At 41.4% G+C, this 21,330-nt stretch overlaps 1 protein-coding gene across 2 annotated transcripts in view; it reads left to right on the top strand.

The window, feature by feature from the left end:
• Window positions 1–13,612, top strand: part of WASL (WASP like actin nucleation promoting factor) — a 31,573-nt gene extending 17,961 nt beyond the window's left edge. The window contains exons 5-12 of one of the 2 annotated variants that reach the window (XM_033163505.1): window positions 1,793–1,816; window positions 4,227–4,395; window positions 7,181–7,223; window positions 7,550–7,703; window positions 8,408–8,425; window positions 10,507–11,030; window positions 11,639–11,747; window positions 12,450–13,612. In XM_033163505.1, coding sequence (XP_033019396.1) covers window positions 1,793–1,816; window positions 4,227–4,395; window positions 7,181–7,223; window positions 7,550–7,703; window positions 8,408–8,425; window positions 10,507–11,030; window positions 11,639–11,747; window positions 12,450–12,511 — 1,103 coding nt within the window. In that variant the 3' untranslated portion in view covers window positions 12,512–13,612. The remainder of the gene's footprint in view (window positions 1–1,792; window positions 1,817–4,226; window positions 4,396–7,180; window positions 7,224–7,549; window positions 7,704–8,407; window positions 8,426–10,506; window positions 11,031–11,638; window positions 11,748–12,449) is intronic. The other variant, XM_033163506.1, reaches the window with a different exon arrangement.
• Window positions 13,613–21,330: the final 7,718 nt, after the last annotated feature.

The following is a 21,330-nucleotide window of genomic DNA, read 5'->3' as shown; positions in this document are numbered from 1 at the left end:
TGGGAACGTATAGGACCTGTATGCAACTTTTCACTTTAATTGGGCCCAGTAGATTTTTGAGCGAAAGGGTTCTGAAACAAGAATAAAACAGAAACTTGCATTGCTATTTCTCCCCTTTCACATTGCTGTTGTGCTTGGGGGATTTAAGGAGCTTTTGTGCAGAGTTCTAAATAGCGCAAACCTTTTACCTCCAGAATACCCTATTAAATGTAAATGAGGAAGGACAGCCTTTCATCTGTCTTAATTAAGTACTATACCCCAGCTTTAAGCATGAAAACCATCGAGGCAGCAAGAAATAAAAACAAGACAATAACAATATGAATAAATGCATCAACTTTAAAAGCACACACAAACAGATTTACAAGTTGGGTTTGTAGAATTGGTTGGAAATAACTGAACAAGGGACATAAATGTTTCAAGAAGTATAAAACAATGTTAGCACATCATCTTCTGAAAGTGAGGGATTCGAACTTACGGCTGGAATGCATAGTTGCCAAACTGAAATGAAAACCAAACGGTTGTGAGCTATGACTTCTAGTTTGATGCACAACTGATGCTTCTCTTTTCTGTAGTTAAAAATTTGTGGAAGGATTGCTGTGCTTGCAGTGCTCAATTTAAACAAGGTTTTTATTTTTAAATGAAGCCTCTTTCTTAAAATTTAGTTTATTCAAATTAGGTTTTCAGGTTTAATGCCTTTTATTTTTTAAAAAAATGCACATGCACTATATCCTGTGGAAGCTTATCTTACCATTTTTGTTAGAGGAAAACAGATTGCGGTGGGTTGTATCCAGCAATTTTCAGTTAAAAAAAAAAAGTAATCTACTCTGGAGGATCCTCCAACCCTATGGATCTAATGTTGGGGGGCAGAAATCACTGATCTCCATATTTCAGTTATGGAGGTATTTTTAACAACTGAGAATCATTATTGGCTATTAGTTACTACTTGTACCTATTTGCTACACATTCAATAAATGCATTTCTGTACTGTAATGATACCAGTCTTAAATTGAAACGTGACTTCTCCAAGCTGCACAACACATGCATTACTGTGTTAGTATCATTGCTTTTGGGTCAGCTTGCTTTTTTCAAAATCTCAGTTTGTTTGTTTTTTTAATGCATCAATTGTATTTTAAAACACTTTACTATTAATCACAGAACCTTACAGATTTTACTCTTGCTTCCTAACACAGCGATGTGTAAGCTTCAGCAAGTCTAAAAATGCTGAGATGTTAAGTTAGATGATTAGGTAATTGTAGGTATACTTTTCAGGTATAATTTTTTTGCCAGTGCCAGTTCAGTGACATTTTATATACTTGGTCATAATTATGTAAGATCAGGTTTTAATTTTGTCCACTTGAAATACTAAGAGAGCATATCTAACATCAGACAGGATGGTATTGGAGGATAAGCAATCTCTCTTAGGTCACTGAGATTTTGAAAAAAGATTGAAGACTTGACATGTGTATGAAATAGCATTTTTAATTGCGATTTAAATAGAGAATCGGACTTTCTAAGCCTCTTTTCAAGCTGGAGCAATGGCAGCCCTGCTGAGAGAGTATTTAAAAGATTCAAGGTCATCCCCAGGCCATTTGAGGGAAATATGAACCGTTTATTAAAATGAATGGAAGTTTACTTAGCTTTTTTTTCTCCGGACAATAAACTCTAAAGTAGAGTTTGAAATAATAATAGGCAAACAATTCACAGATAATAAGTCTCAGGAGGGTAAGAAAAATGTTCTAATCTTCTATTTTGTGCATAAATAGTATAAAGTGTCTTTTTCCCTTTTTAACAGAGAAAAGGAGAGATCTACCAAATGGTAAGTGATGGTTTGTTTGTTTGTTTGATTTTGCTTGCAGTAACCATGAAATTGTTTGATTGTTTCAATGTTGCTCACTTACTCCTAGCTTGTCATTCATGAATGTAATTGCCTATCTGAACATCAGAGCATCTTTTAAAATTGTAAGTGAACAGTTATGCTTTGATTAGCTGTAGGATTGCTTAGCGGTACTTTAAAATTGCAATGCAAACAGTACAGTAGAAGGCGAAAGCAGGAATGGGACAAAGGTCTGAGAATAAAGACCAGTGACAAATGTTGATGTCGTAGTCACAAACTCCTCTTCTTAGCAAATGCTGATTATGTGGGAATGACTTAGGAAGTCAGCTTTAAGCCATTTGACATACTGACATTAGCTTTTCATCTGCAGAATTCACTCAGATGTTTCAGCTGCTAAGTCATGAGCCAGAATCATTTTAATTTTTTTATGGCGGGGGATTAGAAATACTGTAGTGTTCTTCCTCTATTGGTACAAACCTCGACAGTTGAAGAATATTTGCACAAAGGTGCAACATATGATTTGTTTTTAAGTAGCTAAAAACCACCCTATTGTTGAAGGGCTTGGTTAACATCGCAGAATAAAAATTGTAGGATTAAACAAATTGGCATTGCTGGTTATGTAAAATGCATTAGCCTGTAATTTCCTGGGATTTGTGTTTTTATTCATGTTGGTAATGGAAAAGTCTATTCAGTGTTAAGGCAGTGAGCTGTAGATTTACTGACCTTCCATCATAATGGTTAGGATGAAAATGGGGATTTATCAGAATTAGTTTTAAAAGGGCTTGCCAGGAATCATGTGGCCCACTTTCATTTTAGCACATGAGCTGGAATCTGATTTAGTCTGCAGGAAGCTGCCCTCCAGCAGGCAGCAATTGAGGAATGTAAAGGATTTTCACAAAAGATTGCAATGTTTTGTACCACGTTTTCGGGAAACCCTTCTGAGGATGTGAAAGATATCAACATTAGTGGGTGCTTAAGGCCACTATATTGTCAAGTTCTTCCAAATGACGAACTTTATAGGCCGCTTTCGTCTTCACTGATCGAGCTCTCGACAGCTGATGGGGAAGGCGCTTGTGTTATGATGGGGAAAATTTTGTTGGATATAAATATGGCAGTGTTAGAAGAAAATGGAAGTCCCTTAGAGTCATGTGTTCCTCGTGGACAACCCAAGCCTAATGAGAGTGGTAAGCATGCTTTTCATTGGCTGGTGGTACTTATTTCTGAGCAAACATTCTTTTGATGGCACTGCTAAGGGGGGGGGGAACAGCATTAAAAATATATGTACAAACTGAGTGGTTTTTATGCAACATGGAAAGAGATTATTTCTTCTACAAATCAAACTAGTAGGCATTATCCCCCATCTATAGCATTGAAAATATGGACCTCATAATGAATATTTTGCAACAGTGGCTTTTATTTTTATTTCTGTTTAAATTTTACTTGTGGAAACCATCAATGTTTAGCTATCTTGATACGATGCCAAAAAATCAAAATCTAATTTGCAGGTTATGCTAACCAAGAATAGCAAAATTATTAGACTCTTAATTTATTGTGACATTTCCAAGAATTATAGTTTGATTTTTTTTTATACATATATGTATCTATATGTATGTATAGTTGCTACTAGAAATAGGCAAACATCAGGTGTGCACAACAGGTACACATGCAATTACTACCGACATGTATTCTTGTAGCAACTTTGAGTAATACATTTAAGACAGCAGCTTGCTTTCTTAGCAACACGCTAGAAAGGCATAACCCAATGCTCACCTCAGTTTCTTTAAAATATGTGGTCTCCTAAGACCTTCTGTTACACAGAGCTGCCTCACCATGGAAGATAACTTATGTACATGATTCAACTTGCACCATGAATTTTATAAAGATTTATTGCACATAAGCAATAATTATACTGATAGGCTCACATATTTAGAAGAGTAAGAAATATTGAGAAGAGTAAGAAATTCTTCTCAAACATCTTGACACTTAAAATGTAGCCACTTATTTCTGTTGTAAAATGATATAAAAATTGTCTAATATTTTAGAGCTAGAGCTATTACTGTTAGAAATCTTAAACAACAGTTTTTGAAATGAGATTGGGGGATGGGAATATTGGAATGAGATGGCAGGGGGAGTACCATTGGGCTCAAAAAAAGAATCTAGTGGGAAAATGTATTTACTTTTTCTACGCTTAAATGAACCATTTTGAGATAATAATAATTGATACTGATTGAAATCTTCTGGCCCTCTGTATTGTGTGAAGAAACAACAAAGGTTTTCCTAGGAATCATTTTGCTTTTAAAACATTAATCTCTCCTTACTCTGTAATACTTAGGAGTCCAGGAAACATAAGATGGCAGACCAAATTAATTTGAAACTATTTGCACTCCTACAGGTCCAAGTCTACCAATGGCAACTGTTGACATCAAAAATCCAGAAATCACCACTAACAGATTTTATGGCTCACAAGTCAACAACATTTCATATACCAAAGAGAAGAAAAAAGCAAAAGCAAAAAAGAAGAGGTTAACAAAGGCTGATATTGGAACTCCAAGCAACTTCCAGTAAGAGTGCCTTTTCTTTTTTATAACTTTCTAGAGATAGGCACAAAAATTCAATTACTACATTTGGGAAGAAAATCAGATGCTCTTTTAAATATTTTATCCATGGTAATTTGCCATTTTGGAAATGGCGGTATTCAGTTAAGGTAGTTTAAGATGGACCACCCTCTAGGGTGTGTGTGTGTGTGTGTGTGTGTGTGTGGTTGTTTTTTTTAAACGCCCAGGGTGGCTTACACAATAAAACAACAATACAGTAAAACTCAGTATGAAAATCCTCCAAAAGCAGGAGAAGCAAAGTAGGATGATGAAATGCAGCAGAGCCAACAAAGCCATCAATTAAAATTGGCAGCTGTGGCATGCTGGAAAGTGTGAGCGAGCATGTCTTATCCTGATACTGAAACGTCACCTAGGAAGCCTACCTAGGGAAGGAGATCCATAGATCTCCCAAAGGGCAGGAGTACTCTTGAGGATGGCTTCTGAGCGTAATTGGGCACTCGAGGTAGAAGGTGTGGTCCTTGGTATACATGGTCCCTAACCATTTAGGGCACTCTGAATTGGTCCCAAAAATGAACCAACATCCCAGTGTAGTTGCACAAACACCATGGTGTTCCCTCTAAGTAACCTAGCTATGTTTTCTGCTAAATGTCATTTCTGAAAAGTATTGGCCTGTGTGCAGGAATCTGATCCGGACATTTGGTTGTTTAAAGCATTTTTACCCTGATGAAAAGAGTTTGCTGAGTGACTTCCAAAGAAGAATTGCTAGACAGTCCCTTCCCTCAGCCATATAGATAAAGATTTATGGGTTGGGAGAGAGAAGGAAAAAGACACGCTTTGGCACTAGTTCTTAGTTGTGTATTTGGTTAGCTCCCAACAATCAAAACATCTTCTCTGAAGTGGATGTTGGTTGACTTTACATGGTGGGTCCTCTGCCTTCTCAAGCCTGTCAAAAATCTGCCAATATCTCATTGCTCCCTCTGTGGTAAGGCTTAGCAAATATTGATAATTGTTGCCATTGAGGGTAAGATCCAGGTGTTTTTTAGCACTGGAAAATTAGAGGCACCAGGGCTTTTTCTCAGACAGAACTTGTCAGCACTCAGTTCCGGCATCTCTCAGGTGGGTACCATTGCCATTCTAAGAGAACAAGAGAGGCATTCATAGTGAGTTTCAGCGCCTCTTTTTCTAGAAAAATAACACCGAGTGTTATTTAGTTAGTGACTGCAATTGATAGGTATCAGATTGATTTGTATTTGTGTGTGTTGGTGTTTCAATGTTTTGATACTGTATCTATGCATATATTGTAAATTGTATAATGTTTCCCCACCCCACCCCCCGGTGGTTAATATGACCACGATGGTTGAAACAGCAATAAACAAACAAGCGCCAGATCATGTTTCATTGTACGTGGAGAACTTCAGATGTCCCAATAAAATACATAGGGGTTAGGTTAAATACCGTAACCAATCATAATACTAATAACAGAAGCAACTTCCATCATGTATTCCATCATGTATGCATGGTGTCTTAGTTTTTGTTGTTGCATGCAAGCAGACTTTTTATATTGAGTAATTAAGAATGGACGTTTCTGCTGAGATCCTTTATTTAGATATCTCGGTGGGCAGACTTCCATGGCAATCAGCTTTTTTGTCACTATTAAGCTTACCCTGCAGTTACACAGGGCTGCATTTCACACATTCTTGATTTTCATGAGAGGACAGTAAAATCCTACTCATGTCCCGACTCGAGTGTGCATCTAGAACGTACCTCAGTCTGTCTTCACCATGCAGGTCAGTCACAAAAATATGCTGAAGATTCCTTTGGTGTAGAAGGTGAAGTGCCTTTCCATGTGGAAAGTTTGAAGCCCACTGTTCTATTGCCACTGAAGGATGATGAGCATCCAGTGGCACCCATGATTTCTAACAGTGCTGTACTACTGTATGGTAAAGGTAAATGGTAAAGGGCATGCAGGTGTTGCTGTGGTCTAAACCACCGAGCCTCTTGGGCTTGCCGATCGGAAGGTTGGCGATTCAAATCCCTGCGATGGAGTGAGCTCCTGTTGCTCTGTCCCAGCTCCTGCCAACCTAGCAGTTCAAAAGCACACCAGTGCAAGTAGATAAATAGGTACCGCTGCGGTGGGAAGGTAGACGGCATTTCCATGCACTCTGGTTTCCGTCACAGTGTCCTGTTGCGCCAGAAGCGGTTTTGCCAGAAGCATGGCCACATAACCCGGAAAGCTATCTGTATACAAACGCCGGCTTCCTCGGCCTGAAAGCAAGATGAGCCCTGCAACCCCATAGTTACCTTTGACTGGACTTAACCGTCCAGGGGCCCTTTACCTTTTATCTTTTTCTACTGAATATGAATACAAAATAACACAGTAGTGAAACTTGTGCCTGGCAAATGCAATTTAATGAACACCCGGCTCCTTATTTAATAAAAGCTGTCTCTATTATTATCTTAACTACTGAAAATGAAAAATGGATTTAATCAGTATAGTATGGCCATTTTTAAGGCTTCAGGGACTCTGTTTTTGAAATGTGCTAAAATTCTCTTAGTTGAGATTGATACTGTTTAAAATTAAAATGCTATCAGTAGATCTCTTGGTACTGGCTATTTCAGAAAGTATGTGTGGAATCATTTAGGCACAGAATGCAGCTGTGTCTCATCCGAACCATTTCCCATTTGTATCAGTTGATCAATTCTAATGCAATAGTTTATCACCGTGAAGATTACATACTGCAATATGTAATACTTATATATTCTAATTTTGAGTTTTGGTTTTCCCCTCTAGGCACATTGGACATGTTGGCTGGGACCCGAACACAGGTTTTGATGTAAGCAAGAATGAGGGTGCTTAACTGTTCCAAAACTCTGAGCGTTCTACAGTCATTTTGTATTTATGTGAAACAAAAATCGAAAGGAGGGCAGTCGTAATTCATACTTCTTTTTTTGTCATGAAGTTTTTTAAATTTGCCATGCAAGCTGTTTTAACTAAGAATGCTTTGAGCTTCATGCCTGAAAACAGAAATCTTCCCAGAAACTATGCTACATCATTGCCACAAAGCCCAAGGTTTTCTGTGGAGAAACTTTTCTAATAAAAGGATCTGTGTTTGCGGAACAAAAAAAAAGTAGCTTCTAACGGCTCTAATGTTTCCATTAGGTTAACAATTTGGATCCAGAGCTGAAAAACCTGTTTGACATGTGTGGAATTTCAGAGGCTCAGCTGAAAGACAAAGAAACATCCAAGGTTATATATGATTTTATTGAAAAAACAGGAGGTGTGGAAGCTGTTAAAAACGAGTTGCGTAGGCAAGGTGAGTCCTTGTGCCATCCACTCATGCTTTGTAATGCTTACAAAAATGCAGGGTTTGAGCCAGACTTCACTGTAGCTCCAAGTTCTACCTTCTGCACTCTTCCTGAGGCCTGAGGAAAGGGGAACAACTAAACTCTCTTCTCCCTGCTGCCTCAATTGGTGGGAGCATCCCCTGAGCAGAACTCGGGATACTCCTGCAGGTGGGACCACGGTGTGAATCCAACCCATTAAATCAAGTTGAGAAGGGCTTCTCCAGATTTTTTAAATGGATTTATATTTGCACATTTTGTTAAACACACTTAATTTGAAATAGAATATGCTTCACTTTGACAAAATCTCCACGGCCAACAAACTTTTCTGTTTTGAACACCACCCAATATTTAAGCCAAAATTGAGTCCCGAGCAGGGGGTGTCCCAGGAGAGCATTACTCTGTAGAAATTGATTTCTCTGGGTTTGTTTGTTTTTGCAAGTAGCTGCAATGGCCAGCTGTAATTGAAGAACCCAGAATTACTGTCACGATTCAGTACTTACATGGTACCACCCATTTACTACATGGCTGGTTGTGCCTGTGTGGCATAATTATTATGACGTAGACGCAGACAGCAGAGGCCAGAGACCGACAATTTAATGGAAGTGGATTAAAGAAAGTAAATGAGACTAGGATACTTCAGAGAAAGTTAATATGTGTTACATTTATGATCTAGGTCCACCACTCTGGAGTGGTATGTATGAATTCTAATCTTCAGAGTTCTTCGCATTGCAGTGGTGTGTGATACACAATACCTATACATTTGGATTAAAAAATACCAGATTTAGGAATTGATACATCAGTACATAATTTGCAACCATTTTATATAGTTAGTTAAAAGTTGTTGTTTTTTCCACTGGATAGTACTGGTAAACAGTGCCCTGCAATTAATTTTTGTTAAAGTCACTAACCTGCTGCCCTTTGGTGCTTCAACCTACCATATAATATGCCTTATAAAATATATATCCTCGTTTGAAGTGTGTGTGTGTGTGCTTTAAGATCTTAATTTAGCGATTTTGAACAAAAGGCTTGCTTCCTTGTTCTAATAGCAAGAGACCCCGTACTTACAAGTGGTTTTCTTCATCATGGCTAAGTAGAACACATTTTACCAATTACTAGCTCTTAATGTTGTTTTGGGAATGAACTGCTCTGTACTTGCTCTGAACACAGAGGTGTTTGACCACTGGTAGGGATTGTGTATGGAGAAAGATTTGAGTCTTAAAAGTGCAATCCTGTGCAAGTCTGCGCTCAGAAGTAAGCTCAGTTGAGTTCTGTGAGATGAATAGGTACGAGACTGCAGCCAGAATCTTGCGAAGCGCACTGAGGCCATTCACTAGCAAGATGGTTTCTCCGTTGGTGACTGAAAGTAGCAGGAGTTACCGGTAATATTAGAGAGACCTTAATAATATTGCATGGTGATGCATATTCTATCCTTCCTCTTCCACCTCTCACTGTTAAGGATGTGTGAAAGAGCCCAGCTGCCATTTTGAAATTTAAACAGAATGATGGCCTATATGTATATGTCAAGATGGTAGTGCTCAAGATCAGGGTGAGCTAAGGCCTTAGTTCATTTGGCTACTTAAAGTTCTTCCAAAATGAATGCCTTGACACATATACCTATGCTTCAGTGGCCTCCACATTGAGATGATTTGCAGGATTTGAATGTGGGGCTACAGTAAAAAGTTATTCAGAACCTTCCATTGATCGTTATATGGAAGTGGGGATTAGGCCTGCCATCTGTATTGGATTCCCTGTTGCAGTTAAAATGTGCATTAATCAACAAAGCCATGTTTGTTTTGTTTTATAATGACAAATGACCTATCTTGGGCAATATATATGTTGCCCATTTTCTAGTGTATGAAAACGTTTTACCCATTTTTTGTAACAGTTGGGTAACACAGCCAATTGGGAGCAATAGCTTTGCGTAAGGCGGGAAAATTTCAAATTTCAGTGGTTCTAAAACACAAAGTATTAACCTTTACTATGGAGAGAGTTGGTTCCTTTTGGGAATGCTTTGCTGCTGTGTTAAGATTATCCTCCTAAAGGCTGTGAGTATAAAACTTCAATGTCATGAAAGCCATGCAGATAGACGATCACTTGTAAATATTGGCATTGACCTATATAGACATTTGAGAACATGCATTCTCCCCCCCACACACACACACAATTTTTTCCTTTTGCTTGGTGTGCAAAGAGTGGTTTGTTGCAGTTGTGATGCTAGCTGGGTGAGAGACCAGATATGCTGAACTGGAAACTAATTTTTAAAAAAACCCTGATAAAATGGTAGTACAGTGGTAACCTCAGTTTTCGAACATAATCTGTTCTGCAAGACTGTTCAAGTTCCAACATGTTTGAGAACCGAAAACTCAATACGGAAGCCTCAATACAGAAAACTCAATACAGAAAACTCTACGGAATCCACGTGGCATGTTCAGCATCCGAGACGTGTTCAAAAACAGAAGCATTTACATGTTTACAGCGTTTGAAAACCGAAATGTTCATCAACAGAGACGTTCGAAAACCGAGGTACCACTGTACTGTCACTGCAGAAATACAGCATTGTGAACTGCCCTTTATTGATGGATATGCATGTCCTGAACTTATCACATCTGTGATGGAGGACAGACTACAAACTGATTGAGGTTCCTCGGGGGGAAAGGCAAGGGAACTGAGCTCTTCTGTGAATCAAAGTGGTCTTTTTGATGCAGCTGTTGGTCTGTGGGAAAAGCTGTCCCTCTGTAAGTGACTAAACACTTGTTTGTTTTTTGTTCTCAGCTCCTCCACCACCTCCACCATCCAGGGGCGGCCCTCCCCCTCCCCCTCCTCCCCCACCACCACATAGCTCGGGGCCACCACCCCCTCCTATTAGGGGAAGGGGAGCCCCTCCGCCACCCCCTTCAAGAGCTCCGACCGCAGCGCCACCCCCTCCGCCTCCTTCCAGACCTGGCAGTGCAGTGCCGCCCCCGCCCCCCAACAGGATGTATCCTCCTCCTCCTCCAGTTCATTCTTCCTCTGCCCCCTCCGGCCCCCCTCCACCCCCTCCACCACCTTCGGGTGGTTCTTGTGTGCCTCCTCCCCCTCCCCCACCCCCTCCCCCTCCTGGTCCTCCTCCACCGCCCGGTGTCCCAGTAGAGGTTGACCATCAGCTTCCAGTTCCTGCAGGAAATAAAGCAGCTCTCTTGGATCAAATCCGAGAAGGGGCCCAATTGAAAAAAGTAGAACAAAGCAGTCGTCCGGTCTCCAGCTCGGGAAGAGATGCGCTACTCGATCAGATACGGCAGGGTATACAGCTGAAGTCTGTGAGTATCACTGGGTTTTTTTTTGTTGTTGTTCTTTAGTTCTGGTTACTAGGAAAAAATTGTGTAGTGTGTATCATAGAATCGTGTTGGAAGAAACCCCAAGGATCATTCTGTCCAACCCTTGCAATTCAGGAATCTCAGCTAAAGCATCCATGACAGATGGCCATTCAACCTCTGCTTAAACACCTCCAAAGAAGGAGAGTCCACAACCTCTGTAATATAGTAAATTTAAATGTATTTTTATATTTGTTGGAAGCCGCCCAGAGTGGCTGGGGAGACCCGGCCAGATGGGCGGGGTACAAATAATAAATTGTTATTATTATTATTATAGTAATATAAGTTTGTCACAAGAATTTTATTAACTGTATTTTCTGTGTCAAATGTGTATTCCTAAAAATGCCCTTGATTTTAAACCTTTGGCACATTCTTCCACCTAAGTAGTCTTTTGGTGATTGAGTAAAAGTACAAAGCGTAGAATAATCAGTCTGTCCTTGTTTCTGTGTGCTTGAAGGTATGCTCTAGCCATTGGCTTCTCAGAAACTGAGTGCCAAATGTTCTAAGTTCTATGTACACTTCTACATTTCTGTATTCAATTACCTCCACCCCAGGTATCTGATGGGCAAGAGAGTGCACCGACTACGCCTGCTCCCACCTCGGGTATCGTGGGAGCGCTAATGGAAGTTATGCAGAAAAGGAGCAAAGCCATTCATTCTTCAGGTAGCGCATTAAATCAGTCTTTGTACAGCCCTGTGCAATTGGTTTCTTTGAATTAATATCCACGTTTATAACATGGGTTATAGGCATATCAGCAGGGTGAAATTTTAAGAAAAACCTGTATTGAAAAATAGCCTTGTAGCAACCATAAAAATTATATTAATCAACAGGTTACTAATTTATGCAATTCTAGAACTGCTTGTCACAACCCACACAATGGATGTAATTTATGGAAGCTTGTTTCTGTTTCAATAAGCATCCCCTCTTTTAAAAAAAGAATAGGTTATTCTCCTGAAACAGATAAATAGATTATTTATTTGGAAGAAGCATATAGATAATAGCAGGAATATTACAAATATTTTGAAGCTGTCGCTTAGGTCTTAATACTGTGTCACCATCAAGAAAATCATATTTTGGCCAGCTGTTATTACAAAAAGCATGGGATAGGCATAAATAATATGCACTCTACTCTGAAGGAAAGTAATATACAATCACTATGTGACTTAGGACCTGGGTACTTAAATAGTCGCAATTTTTCACATACATGCCCAGACATTATTATTACTGTTATTGTTATTATTTCTTACTGTGCAAATGCCATTCAATACCAACTAAATGGGGGTTGGGGGACGGAAATAGCAACACTACCTTTTGCTGAATGTTTAGTTATTGCAAAAATAACTTAATTTTTTTCTTATCATTTAGATGAAGATGAGGATGAAGAAGATGAAGAAGATTTCGAGGATGATGATGAATGGGATGACTGATCAGTATATTATATATCATATATATTTTTAAGGTGAAATACTAAACTACTTTCTGTCTATGGATTCTGTAAAATTATCATGTAAATGTTCTACCAATTTGCTGTATATTTTTGTTGCCTTTTGCTTTTTTATTAATCTGTGCAATACCTCATTTAATCTGTAAAGGTTTGTCATAATCCTATACAAAGTTACTCCCGAAATTAATGTGTACAAGTTTACACCAGGTTGCTCAGTGTACATGTGAACACTTTCCATTCCATCAATAAGGGAGTTTTAATGTAATATGCGAGGTTGGCAAACACACCTTAAATGTATTTAGTTATAATGCAAGAAGGAAAACACTATTTTCATACCCTACTTTTTCTGTATCTAAATTTTCTTATTAAAACCTAGTATAGCACTACATTCTTTAAGAAATGCAGCTCCTAGTTTTAGCCCCTTTATCTTGGAAACTCTGCCACGTGGGTGAGGCTGATAAAACAATGAACCGTTGCAGTTCATACCGCTGCGATTAAATTTAGCATTTAAGCTGACATAAAACAATCGTAAAATAATAATATAACAATAAAGCAGTTGTGAAAATTTCCCCTGATTCTGGAGCACTGTGTTTCCTGCTATCGGGCAGCTTTGACACCTTGAATGCTCAATTTGGGAACATCCCCATTGGTTTCAGAGTGTGGCATCTCGGATGTAAGTCACCTCTGATTTTTACCAGCTACCTTTCACAACGAAGAGGAGGAGTCTACATTTATGGCAACTGCTGCGGGCCTTTATTTATTTTTATATGCTGTTTTTTACTGAAGGGCTGTGGTTATAAAGTTTGCTCTGAATAATAGCGGATTTAAATTAATTTAAATTAATTTTAAAATGTGTAGGGCATGAGAATACTAATAAATGAATTTAGGTGGTGTCACTCTGCGGTCTTTGTGGATTACGGTATAAACCCAACACAATTTAGGCACCAGATCTGTTATCTAGAAATTGAAAGCATTTATACAGGGATGGATGGATGCCTTAAATATATTCTTCTCCTGACTGTGACGGGCTTTCCTAAAGCGATGGGGAAAGTTTCTGGGGGAGAGAAGGGATATGAGCATGAATTCTTCACTGGTGTTTCCTTTCAACTCCCCTTGGCTGGATAAGCTGAGACTGGGTGGGCTCTGTGCCTGTCAGCCTATTAATGTTCAGAGATCCGCTCCTCGCATGCACCCCTATGGGTTTATTCAAGCATAATGGGTCAATGTTGCCCTGTTTCCTTTGGACACTAAATCTCCAGGTTGAGCTCTTTGAACTGCTTGCCTTTTGGGAGGGTCTCACTACTGCAAAGTTGGTTTAAACCACTGCTTTTTATACGCACTGAACTTGCATGTTGCAGTTTGATTTGCCTCACGCTTAGAAATGACGCCAAGGGACGCGATGCTGAAAGAGGCACAAGGAAAGTTGAGTTCTCGTCTTAATTTTCGTATTTACTAATGGACTTAACATTTGGAGTGTCTCCTTATTTTAAATGCAGAGTGCTGCATTTAAGATCGGCTTTGGCAGTGCTAACCCCATGCTTGCATCAAGGAAACATTGAAGTAGAAAACACTAGGAATAATCAACTTGCCTCGCTGATGCACAGTGTTTCAAGGGAGGAATATCTGGCGTACAATTAACACATGCTTCTTTCCCCTCTCCCCATCTTCTCTATTCGTGGTATACGGGATGAAATTTGTATTTGCTGAAACCCAGTGTTGGCTTGATCTTGGCAGGCTGGACCTGCAGTATGACTTGGCTTGGATATCTTAGTGCAGTTATAACGTATGTCTAGCATCCGGATTTTTAATACTCGAGGAAAACAGGATTTTAAAGGTTATGTTGATGAAAAGGAGGTGTTGGAAGCAAAGCTACATTATTCCGATGAGGGTAACTTTTGTTTTAAGCACACGGCTTGGGAAAGGAGAATTTTAAAGGTCTCCTCCTCTCCCTGCGGTTGTAGCCACAGCACTGCCTGCTGCTGGAAAGACTTTCAGCCACTGTTTGCTGCTAGTATGGCTTGAGGACTGCGGGCAGGTTGGCCGAAGCCTGGTTGAATGCTCTGAAGTAGGATTAAGAATGTGCACGTGTGAGGGAGTGTTAATGGCCTTCGGGACAGCGTTTAGTGCTGTCTCTCCAGCTCTGATATCATAAAGGGCATTTTTCAAATAGATCTTGCTCAGGTGGCCTCCAAAGATGTTACTTATTAGCACGAATAAAGCACATGCTTCGAGAGTCGAGAGAACTTGGAAAGATTTAATATTATATGGTTGAGATATTTGTGTAATCCATTAATCACTTGCCCAACAGGCTTTCGTTTTGTTTCGTTTTGTTTTTTTGTTTTCCTATAAAGTGTATCCATCTTATTGCACAAAAGTTCAGATGTTTTGCTTTCAATAGCATATTGTACGGTCTTCATTTAAGGCATGACTGCGGTTACAATTAGGCTACAAAGTCACAGCTGCATGTTTCTGCATTTTCCCGTTTCCCGCGTGGGCTGGAGGCGGCGTTTCATGTCATTGAATCACTACTGCTAACCGTTGTAACAAGGCAGCTTCATGCACCAGTTAAATTGACTGTCCAGGTAGCCTTGGCAATTTAGCAAATGAGCCTGAGGCCTATATCTCAGCACTACGCATAGACAATATCAACTAGCCGCTTGTACTCTGAAAGCATCTCAATCGTTCAGTTTTCCGTTTCTTCAAACTGAAAATCTTGGTATGTGAATTTTCTTTCTCTTTGGCTTTTTTTTTTAAATGTACAGTGAATAGGATGTTGCACTGGTGGCAATTCATCATGGAGCATAATAAAATTAATTTGACTCAAAAACACGGTGTGGTGTGGCTTTTATTTTTTCTTGTGTGCTAACTCATGCACAGGTTATGCTTCAGCCAGGGCAGTAAAATCCAACATCACCATAACTAGCTCAAATTGGAAAGTGGATTGTGTTCTTAAATAAGTTTCAAGGCCCATAGGTCAAATATGACAGCTAGCCTGCTGCTCCCATGGAAACAATGGCTGTTGTAAACCAACAGATTGCATAATGCATTAATATTACAAGGTCAGGCAATGTTGGAAGGGGTCTGTGCATTAAAAGTCTTGTTGTCTTTGCAGTTGCTGTGTGTATTGCCTGCTCTCTTCTGCATAAAACTTAAACGCATTTTTTTGTGACCAATTTGCAGAGAATTTTACAAAGGAGACTTTATATCCACAAGCATCAGGTATTTTTATTGCTATCACCGGTTTGTTGCTATACCTTGGAGAAATTCCTGGTTCTTCTTGCAAGTTGCATATCTTCACATATGATAAGTTATTACAAAGGAATTTCGGAAATAGACTGGAAAGAGAAGTTGCTGAATTACAACTCATTACCAAACTTAAAACCATGCAGAGACCTGGTCTGAGCAAAGACATTGGATTCTTATCTCATTATACATGACAAAGCTATATTTAGCCATCTCACCCCTTGCTTTTCCCTGCAGGACTAATTGCAGTCGTTAACAGTTGTCAACAGGTTTTCCACACCTATCAGCTGATCACCCATTCCCACCACCCTTCTGAGTAATACCCCTCCCCACTCTCTCACTATATATAAGGGTCTGGTGACTTCTGTTTCAGTGCATCTGAAGACGTGTGCATGCACACGAAAGCTCACACCAAGAACAAACTTGGTTGGTCTCTAAGGTGCTACTGGAAGGAATATTTTTTTATTTTGTTTTTACTATGGCAGACCAACACGGCTACCTACCTGTATATGATAAGTATGTTGATCATATTAACAAAGAGATTTAGTAGATATCTTGACTCTTTTGTTCTCAGTCTGCAGTGGTGTCTATGGCAGCACCTTCACAACAAAGGCAAAGGACCCCTGGACGGTTAAGTCCAGTCAATGGCGACTATGGAGTTGTGGCGCATATCTCGCTTTCAGGCCGAGGGAGCCGGTGTTTGTCCACAGACAGTTTTCCAGGTCATGTGGCCAGCAATACTAAACTGCTTCTGGCGCAATGCAGAGCTCATGGAAACGCCATTTACTTTCCCGCCGCAGCAGTACCTATTTATCTACTTGCACTGGCATGCTTTCGAACTGCAGAAACCTCAAAGTTAACAATATTTTTGTGTACTGGACACATAAGTAGGCTGCACTTTTTCAAAATGTGAGTGTTTTAACTTCCTGCTGACACACTGCTTGCAAATAGCTTCTGCAGTTTCCTGACAGTGCAAGCCGTGTGAGATACGACCTGTTCACCTCAAGTTTGAATAAATTGTGTTAAAACAAAGTTTGAGTAAACCATTTTAAAACAAAACCCACGGCGATTTTAAAATAATTTGGGAGAGGAACAGAGCTGTATGTGAAAAATGCTTGCTGGGTGACAGAAGTTCTAGCTTCCCAAATGCCTGATTTCTTTGCAGTGTGTAGATTTCTTTCCCCCAGCTTCCATTGAAGCACACGGCCTACTCAATTTTCCTGTTAGTTTTCCTGGAAATTGCCGTTATCAAGCTTCTGTTGCAGATGCCGAAAGCTCGTGTGCTTTAGCAACTTGTGTCAGTAGTTGAGATTCAAGCTTGTCAGGGACATGATGTTCCTGACCAGGCTGGGCTCTCCAAGTTCCACTTCTGTCACTCCAATGTGCATTCTCTTCCCTTATCACATACCCCAATAAGCTCCGTGTACTTAATGTCTTCGCTGCAAGCCTGAGTGATGTTGCTCTGCCTGTTTATGTCTCTTTGCTGCCAAAAGATCAGCATAAAGTCTCGCAGTTCTCTGTTTCTGTGGAGCCGGTTCAAAGCTTTTGACACTCCTGAACTTCTGCAAGGCCAAAAATAACACTTTGTTGCGGTCTCCCTATAGTTAGCCTTGGGGCTTTTGAGGTTTGCAAAGGCAAGGGAGCACGTTGTTTATGGAGTGGGTTTAGCGTAGCAGCATGTCAGCTGAGTCCTGCTGCTTTCTCTTTATCACTTAACACACTTACCTTTTGTTTGAAAGAGAGGACCTGTTTTGTGCATTGATGCCGTGCGCTGGCACAGTTTCTCTGTCCTGGAGTTAAGTAAGCAAACTGCAACGCCCCTCATTTCTGGGACCAGAACTACACAAATCTGCACAGAACCATTTTCAGTGCATGAAAAAAGTCCTCCTAGTTCGGGGACCTCAAGCTAGAGAGCCCTTTTATCTATTCTCTTCCTTTTGGTAGCCGGTTGGTTTTTTAAAAAATTCTCTCATTGTATTTGGGTAAGAATTGCAAGCAGATGAAGGTGAAGGATCTGTTGAAGGACCCTGTGTGAGGTGGGGAAAGGAACCTCACAGGATGAGAGCCTGTGAGAAGAGAGGAATGACCCCAGGTGAGAGCTGGGAGGGCTCCCCTCTTCCTGTATGGCAGAGGTTTTCAACCTTTTTGAATCCATGGCTCCCTTGACCAACTGCATTCTTTCTGCGGCACCCCTGTGGGGCTCAGGAGCCCAGTTATGTCACCCCTTGCCTGCAGAGCTGGCAGCCTCTCAACCTTTTTCAAACACCCTCCCTTGTACAAGCCTCCTCTCCCTTCTTCTTGGGAGTCCTCCAGGCAGCCGCTGCTGCCGCCCCTGGTCTCTTGAGCTGCCACAAAGAGAGGTGCCTCCTCACACTGCCCCACAGAGGCCTGGGATTTGTCTGTCCATTCCCAACAGCAAGGGCTGGTGGACTGGCTGGCTGAGCTCCCTCGCCCACTCTTGCTTACTCCAAGGCTGCCTCAGCTCCTGGCAACCAGCACCCCCTGGTCATCCCCAGAGGCACCATTCGCCTGGGAGCTTGTAGCCAGGGCTGCTGCAACAAACAGCCACACCAGCCTTTGGGAAGCAGAGATGCGAGAAGGCATCAAAGGAGGGAGGGAAGGGAAAGAGGGACAGAGGCCAGTGTTGCCCGCGGCACCCCTGACCATCATTCAAGGCACCCCAGGGTAGCACGGCACACTGGTTGAAAACCACTGCTTTGTGGGATAAAAGTTGAGATATACAGCAATGCAAGAGGATGATACAGTTCTTTTCTTTCTTTTTAGCTTCTTTTTTATTATTTCTTGTAGATTAGTTTCCCCCTTTATTGTATCATGAATATCTCAATACAACTTTATAGCAACTGTCCCCCGCCCCTGTCCATGTGGTTCTGCAAGAGTCCATAAACACATTGAATATTGGTGCTTCATAGCTATTCAAAACCAAACACACCTGTTTCTCTTCATTCCATCCAAGGATCCTGCTACACACGCCAGCTCCCGTGTTTTGGGTTGCTTGATCCTGCACTAGGTGTCTCTGGCAACTTCTCTTCCCCCTCTGGACAGAGGACATGCAACTGTTGCTTGCCAATATGAGTTGTCCACCTGATTGGGCTGCCAAGCAGTGACATTTGTGACTGCCACTAACAGAAAACGCCAAGTGAAATAGATGCCTGCTTGCTGGGGGGGCGGGGGGGTCAAGGATGGTGCCCATTGTATGAAAAATGTTTCCTCAAGGTGAGGTCTTGTTGCAGTCCTGAGGAGTGCTTCTCCCTTGTAGGCAGTCCCTGGCCTATAAATGGAGAACCCAGGGAGGTTACCTTGCCAATTCCAATATTCTTATTTGAATTTTCCAGTTACGTTGGCCTATTATTACATCATTGCTATATTTTCGTGATTACTTGGCAGACACTGGAGCCATTAGGCCAGATTGAGAGCTGGGTAAGAAGAGGTGAAATCCGGCCACATTAAGAGATACTGAGACTATTACTTTAGGGCCCAGCTTGGTGGCTGGCATGCTTTGCCACCCTGATCCATGTTGGATGTAGAAAATTAGATCTGGCTTAAAACAGTTGCCCCTTCTCTCTCGCCCTCTAGCAAGGAACAGATCACACACTGTTATGCGAGTATAGAAGCTTTACTTACAAAAGCCAAAGGTCTGATTCATGCATTGCTCCATGCAGCAGCAAGGAGAACACAGGTAGATTACTCGGGTGCAAAGTCCACAATATAGTTTCAGGCATGCAGTCTGAACTTTGCATCTATCTATCTATCTATCTATCTATCTATCTATCTATCTATCTGAATTTGGAGCAAGTTCAGACCCATCTGTCCTGGTGGATTACATGGTGAGAAGAGAAAGAGAGAAAGGACAAGCAGCTTCACTTCCTCACAGAGGTAAGGGGGCGTGGCCTAGCTGAGTCTAGGAACAGAACTCTCTGGTCTTAACCCCTTCATGCATTAACTAGCACTCCTGCATTGCTACGTTTGACTGCAATTTCCCACAATCCAGGCCATGCGGCGATGTATCCAAGCCCCTGCCTAGCACTCTCCTCTCCTCTGTATACCCACACACTTCAAATAATCTGTCATGAAGTGCTCTGATGCTTCTTGAGAGCTCCTTTTTTTTTACTTTCTTTCGTATACCAACAGGTTCCTCCTTTTTGACTCATTGGTCCTTGCTCTGTATCGCACAAAGCTGCTCTTCTCTCTGGGGCCTATATGTGAGGTTGTAATCACAGCCCAACTTGTATATTTCCCGATAGATCCAGACAGCTATGAAGTGAGGGGGCTGGAACCTACATCAGCAATTCTTGAAATGAAAGCATTGTGGGCTATGACGTTGCGATCATTCAGAAGGCTGTGAACTTCCCTGCATGCAAATGTATGCATTTCTGTGCAACTGTTCAGGGTGAAGGAAAAGGGAGAAGCATGGCTAGGTGGTCACCCCTTCTAGAATTAGCACCAAGCATACACACACAGGGCCAAACTCAGGGCTTTTTTTAATCAGCCGGAACTCAGTTCCTGCACCTCTCAGTTGGGCAGTGCCATTGCCATTGTAAGAGAACAAGGGAGGCATTCATGGTGAGTTCCGGCACCTCTTTTTCTAGAAAGGTAAATGTAAAGGGACCCCTGACCATTAGGTCCAGTCGTGTCCGACTCTGGGGTTGCGGCGCTCATCTCGCGTTACTGCCCGAGGGAGCCGGCGTACAGCTTCCGGGTCATGTGGCCAGCATGACTAAGCCGCTTCTGGCGAACCAGAGCAGCGCACGGAAACACCGTTTACCTTCCCACCGGAGCGGTACCTATTTATCTACTTGCACTTTGACGTGCTTTCAAACTGCTAGGTGGGCAGGAGCAGGGACTGAGCAATGGGAGCTTACCCTGTCGCGGGGATTTGACCCGCCAACCTTCTGATCAGCAAGCCCAAGGCTCTGTGAGATGTGGCAATTCAGGGCATAGGATTGTAATAGCAAATATTGGTGGGTAGGGAGAGATTTGATGGGAATGGCAGGGTTGTAAAGATATTTTAGCCATTGCCCTGTACAAGGATCTTGTACAAAGCTGTTCAGTTCCCTGCAATACAAAGCTTACAGGTACCAGTGTGTTATTTGTGGTGTTGGCAGGAGCTGGGAAAGAGCAATGGGAGCTCACCCCGTCACACGGATTTGAACCACCAAATTTCTGATCGGCGAGCCCAAGAGGCTTAGTGGTTTAGACCACAGTGCCAACCTAGCAGTTGGAAAGCATACCAGTGCAAGTAGATAAATAGGTACTGCTGCAGCAGGAAGGTAAACGGCATTTGCGTGCGCTCTGGCTTCCGTCACACTGTTCCATTGTGCCAGAAGCTGTTTAGCCATGCTGGCCACATGACCTGGAAAGCTGTCTGCAGACAAACGCTGGCTCCCTCGGCCTGAAAAGCGAGATGAGCACCGCACCCCATAGTCGCCTTTGACTGGACCTAACCATCCAGGGGCCCTATACCTTTTTTACCTTTTACTTGTGTGTCCTTCCCGGAGGAGCGATGTTTGAAAGAGATAATAATAATAAGTAATAATAATA

The sequence above is a fragment of the Lacerta agilis genome, chromosome 10, assembly GCF_009819535.1.
Source record: "Lacerta agilis isolate rLacAgi1 chromosome 10, rLacAgi1.pri, whole genome shotgun sequence".
NCBI classification, from domain to species: domain Eukaryota; kingdom Metazoa; phylum Chordata; class Lepidosauria; order Squamata; family Lacertidae; genus Lacerta; species Lacerta agilis.
Note: the sequence above shows the minus strand (reverse complement) of the source record. Positions and strands in the feature narration are given on the sequence as shown.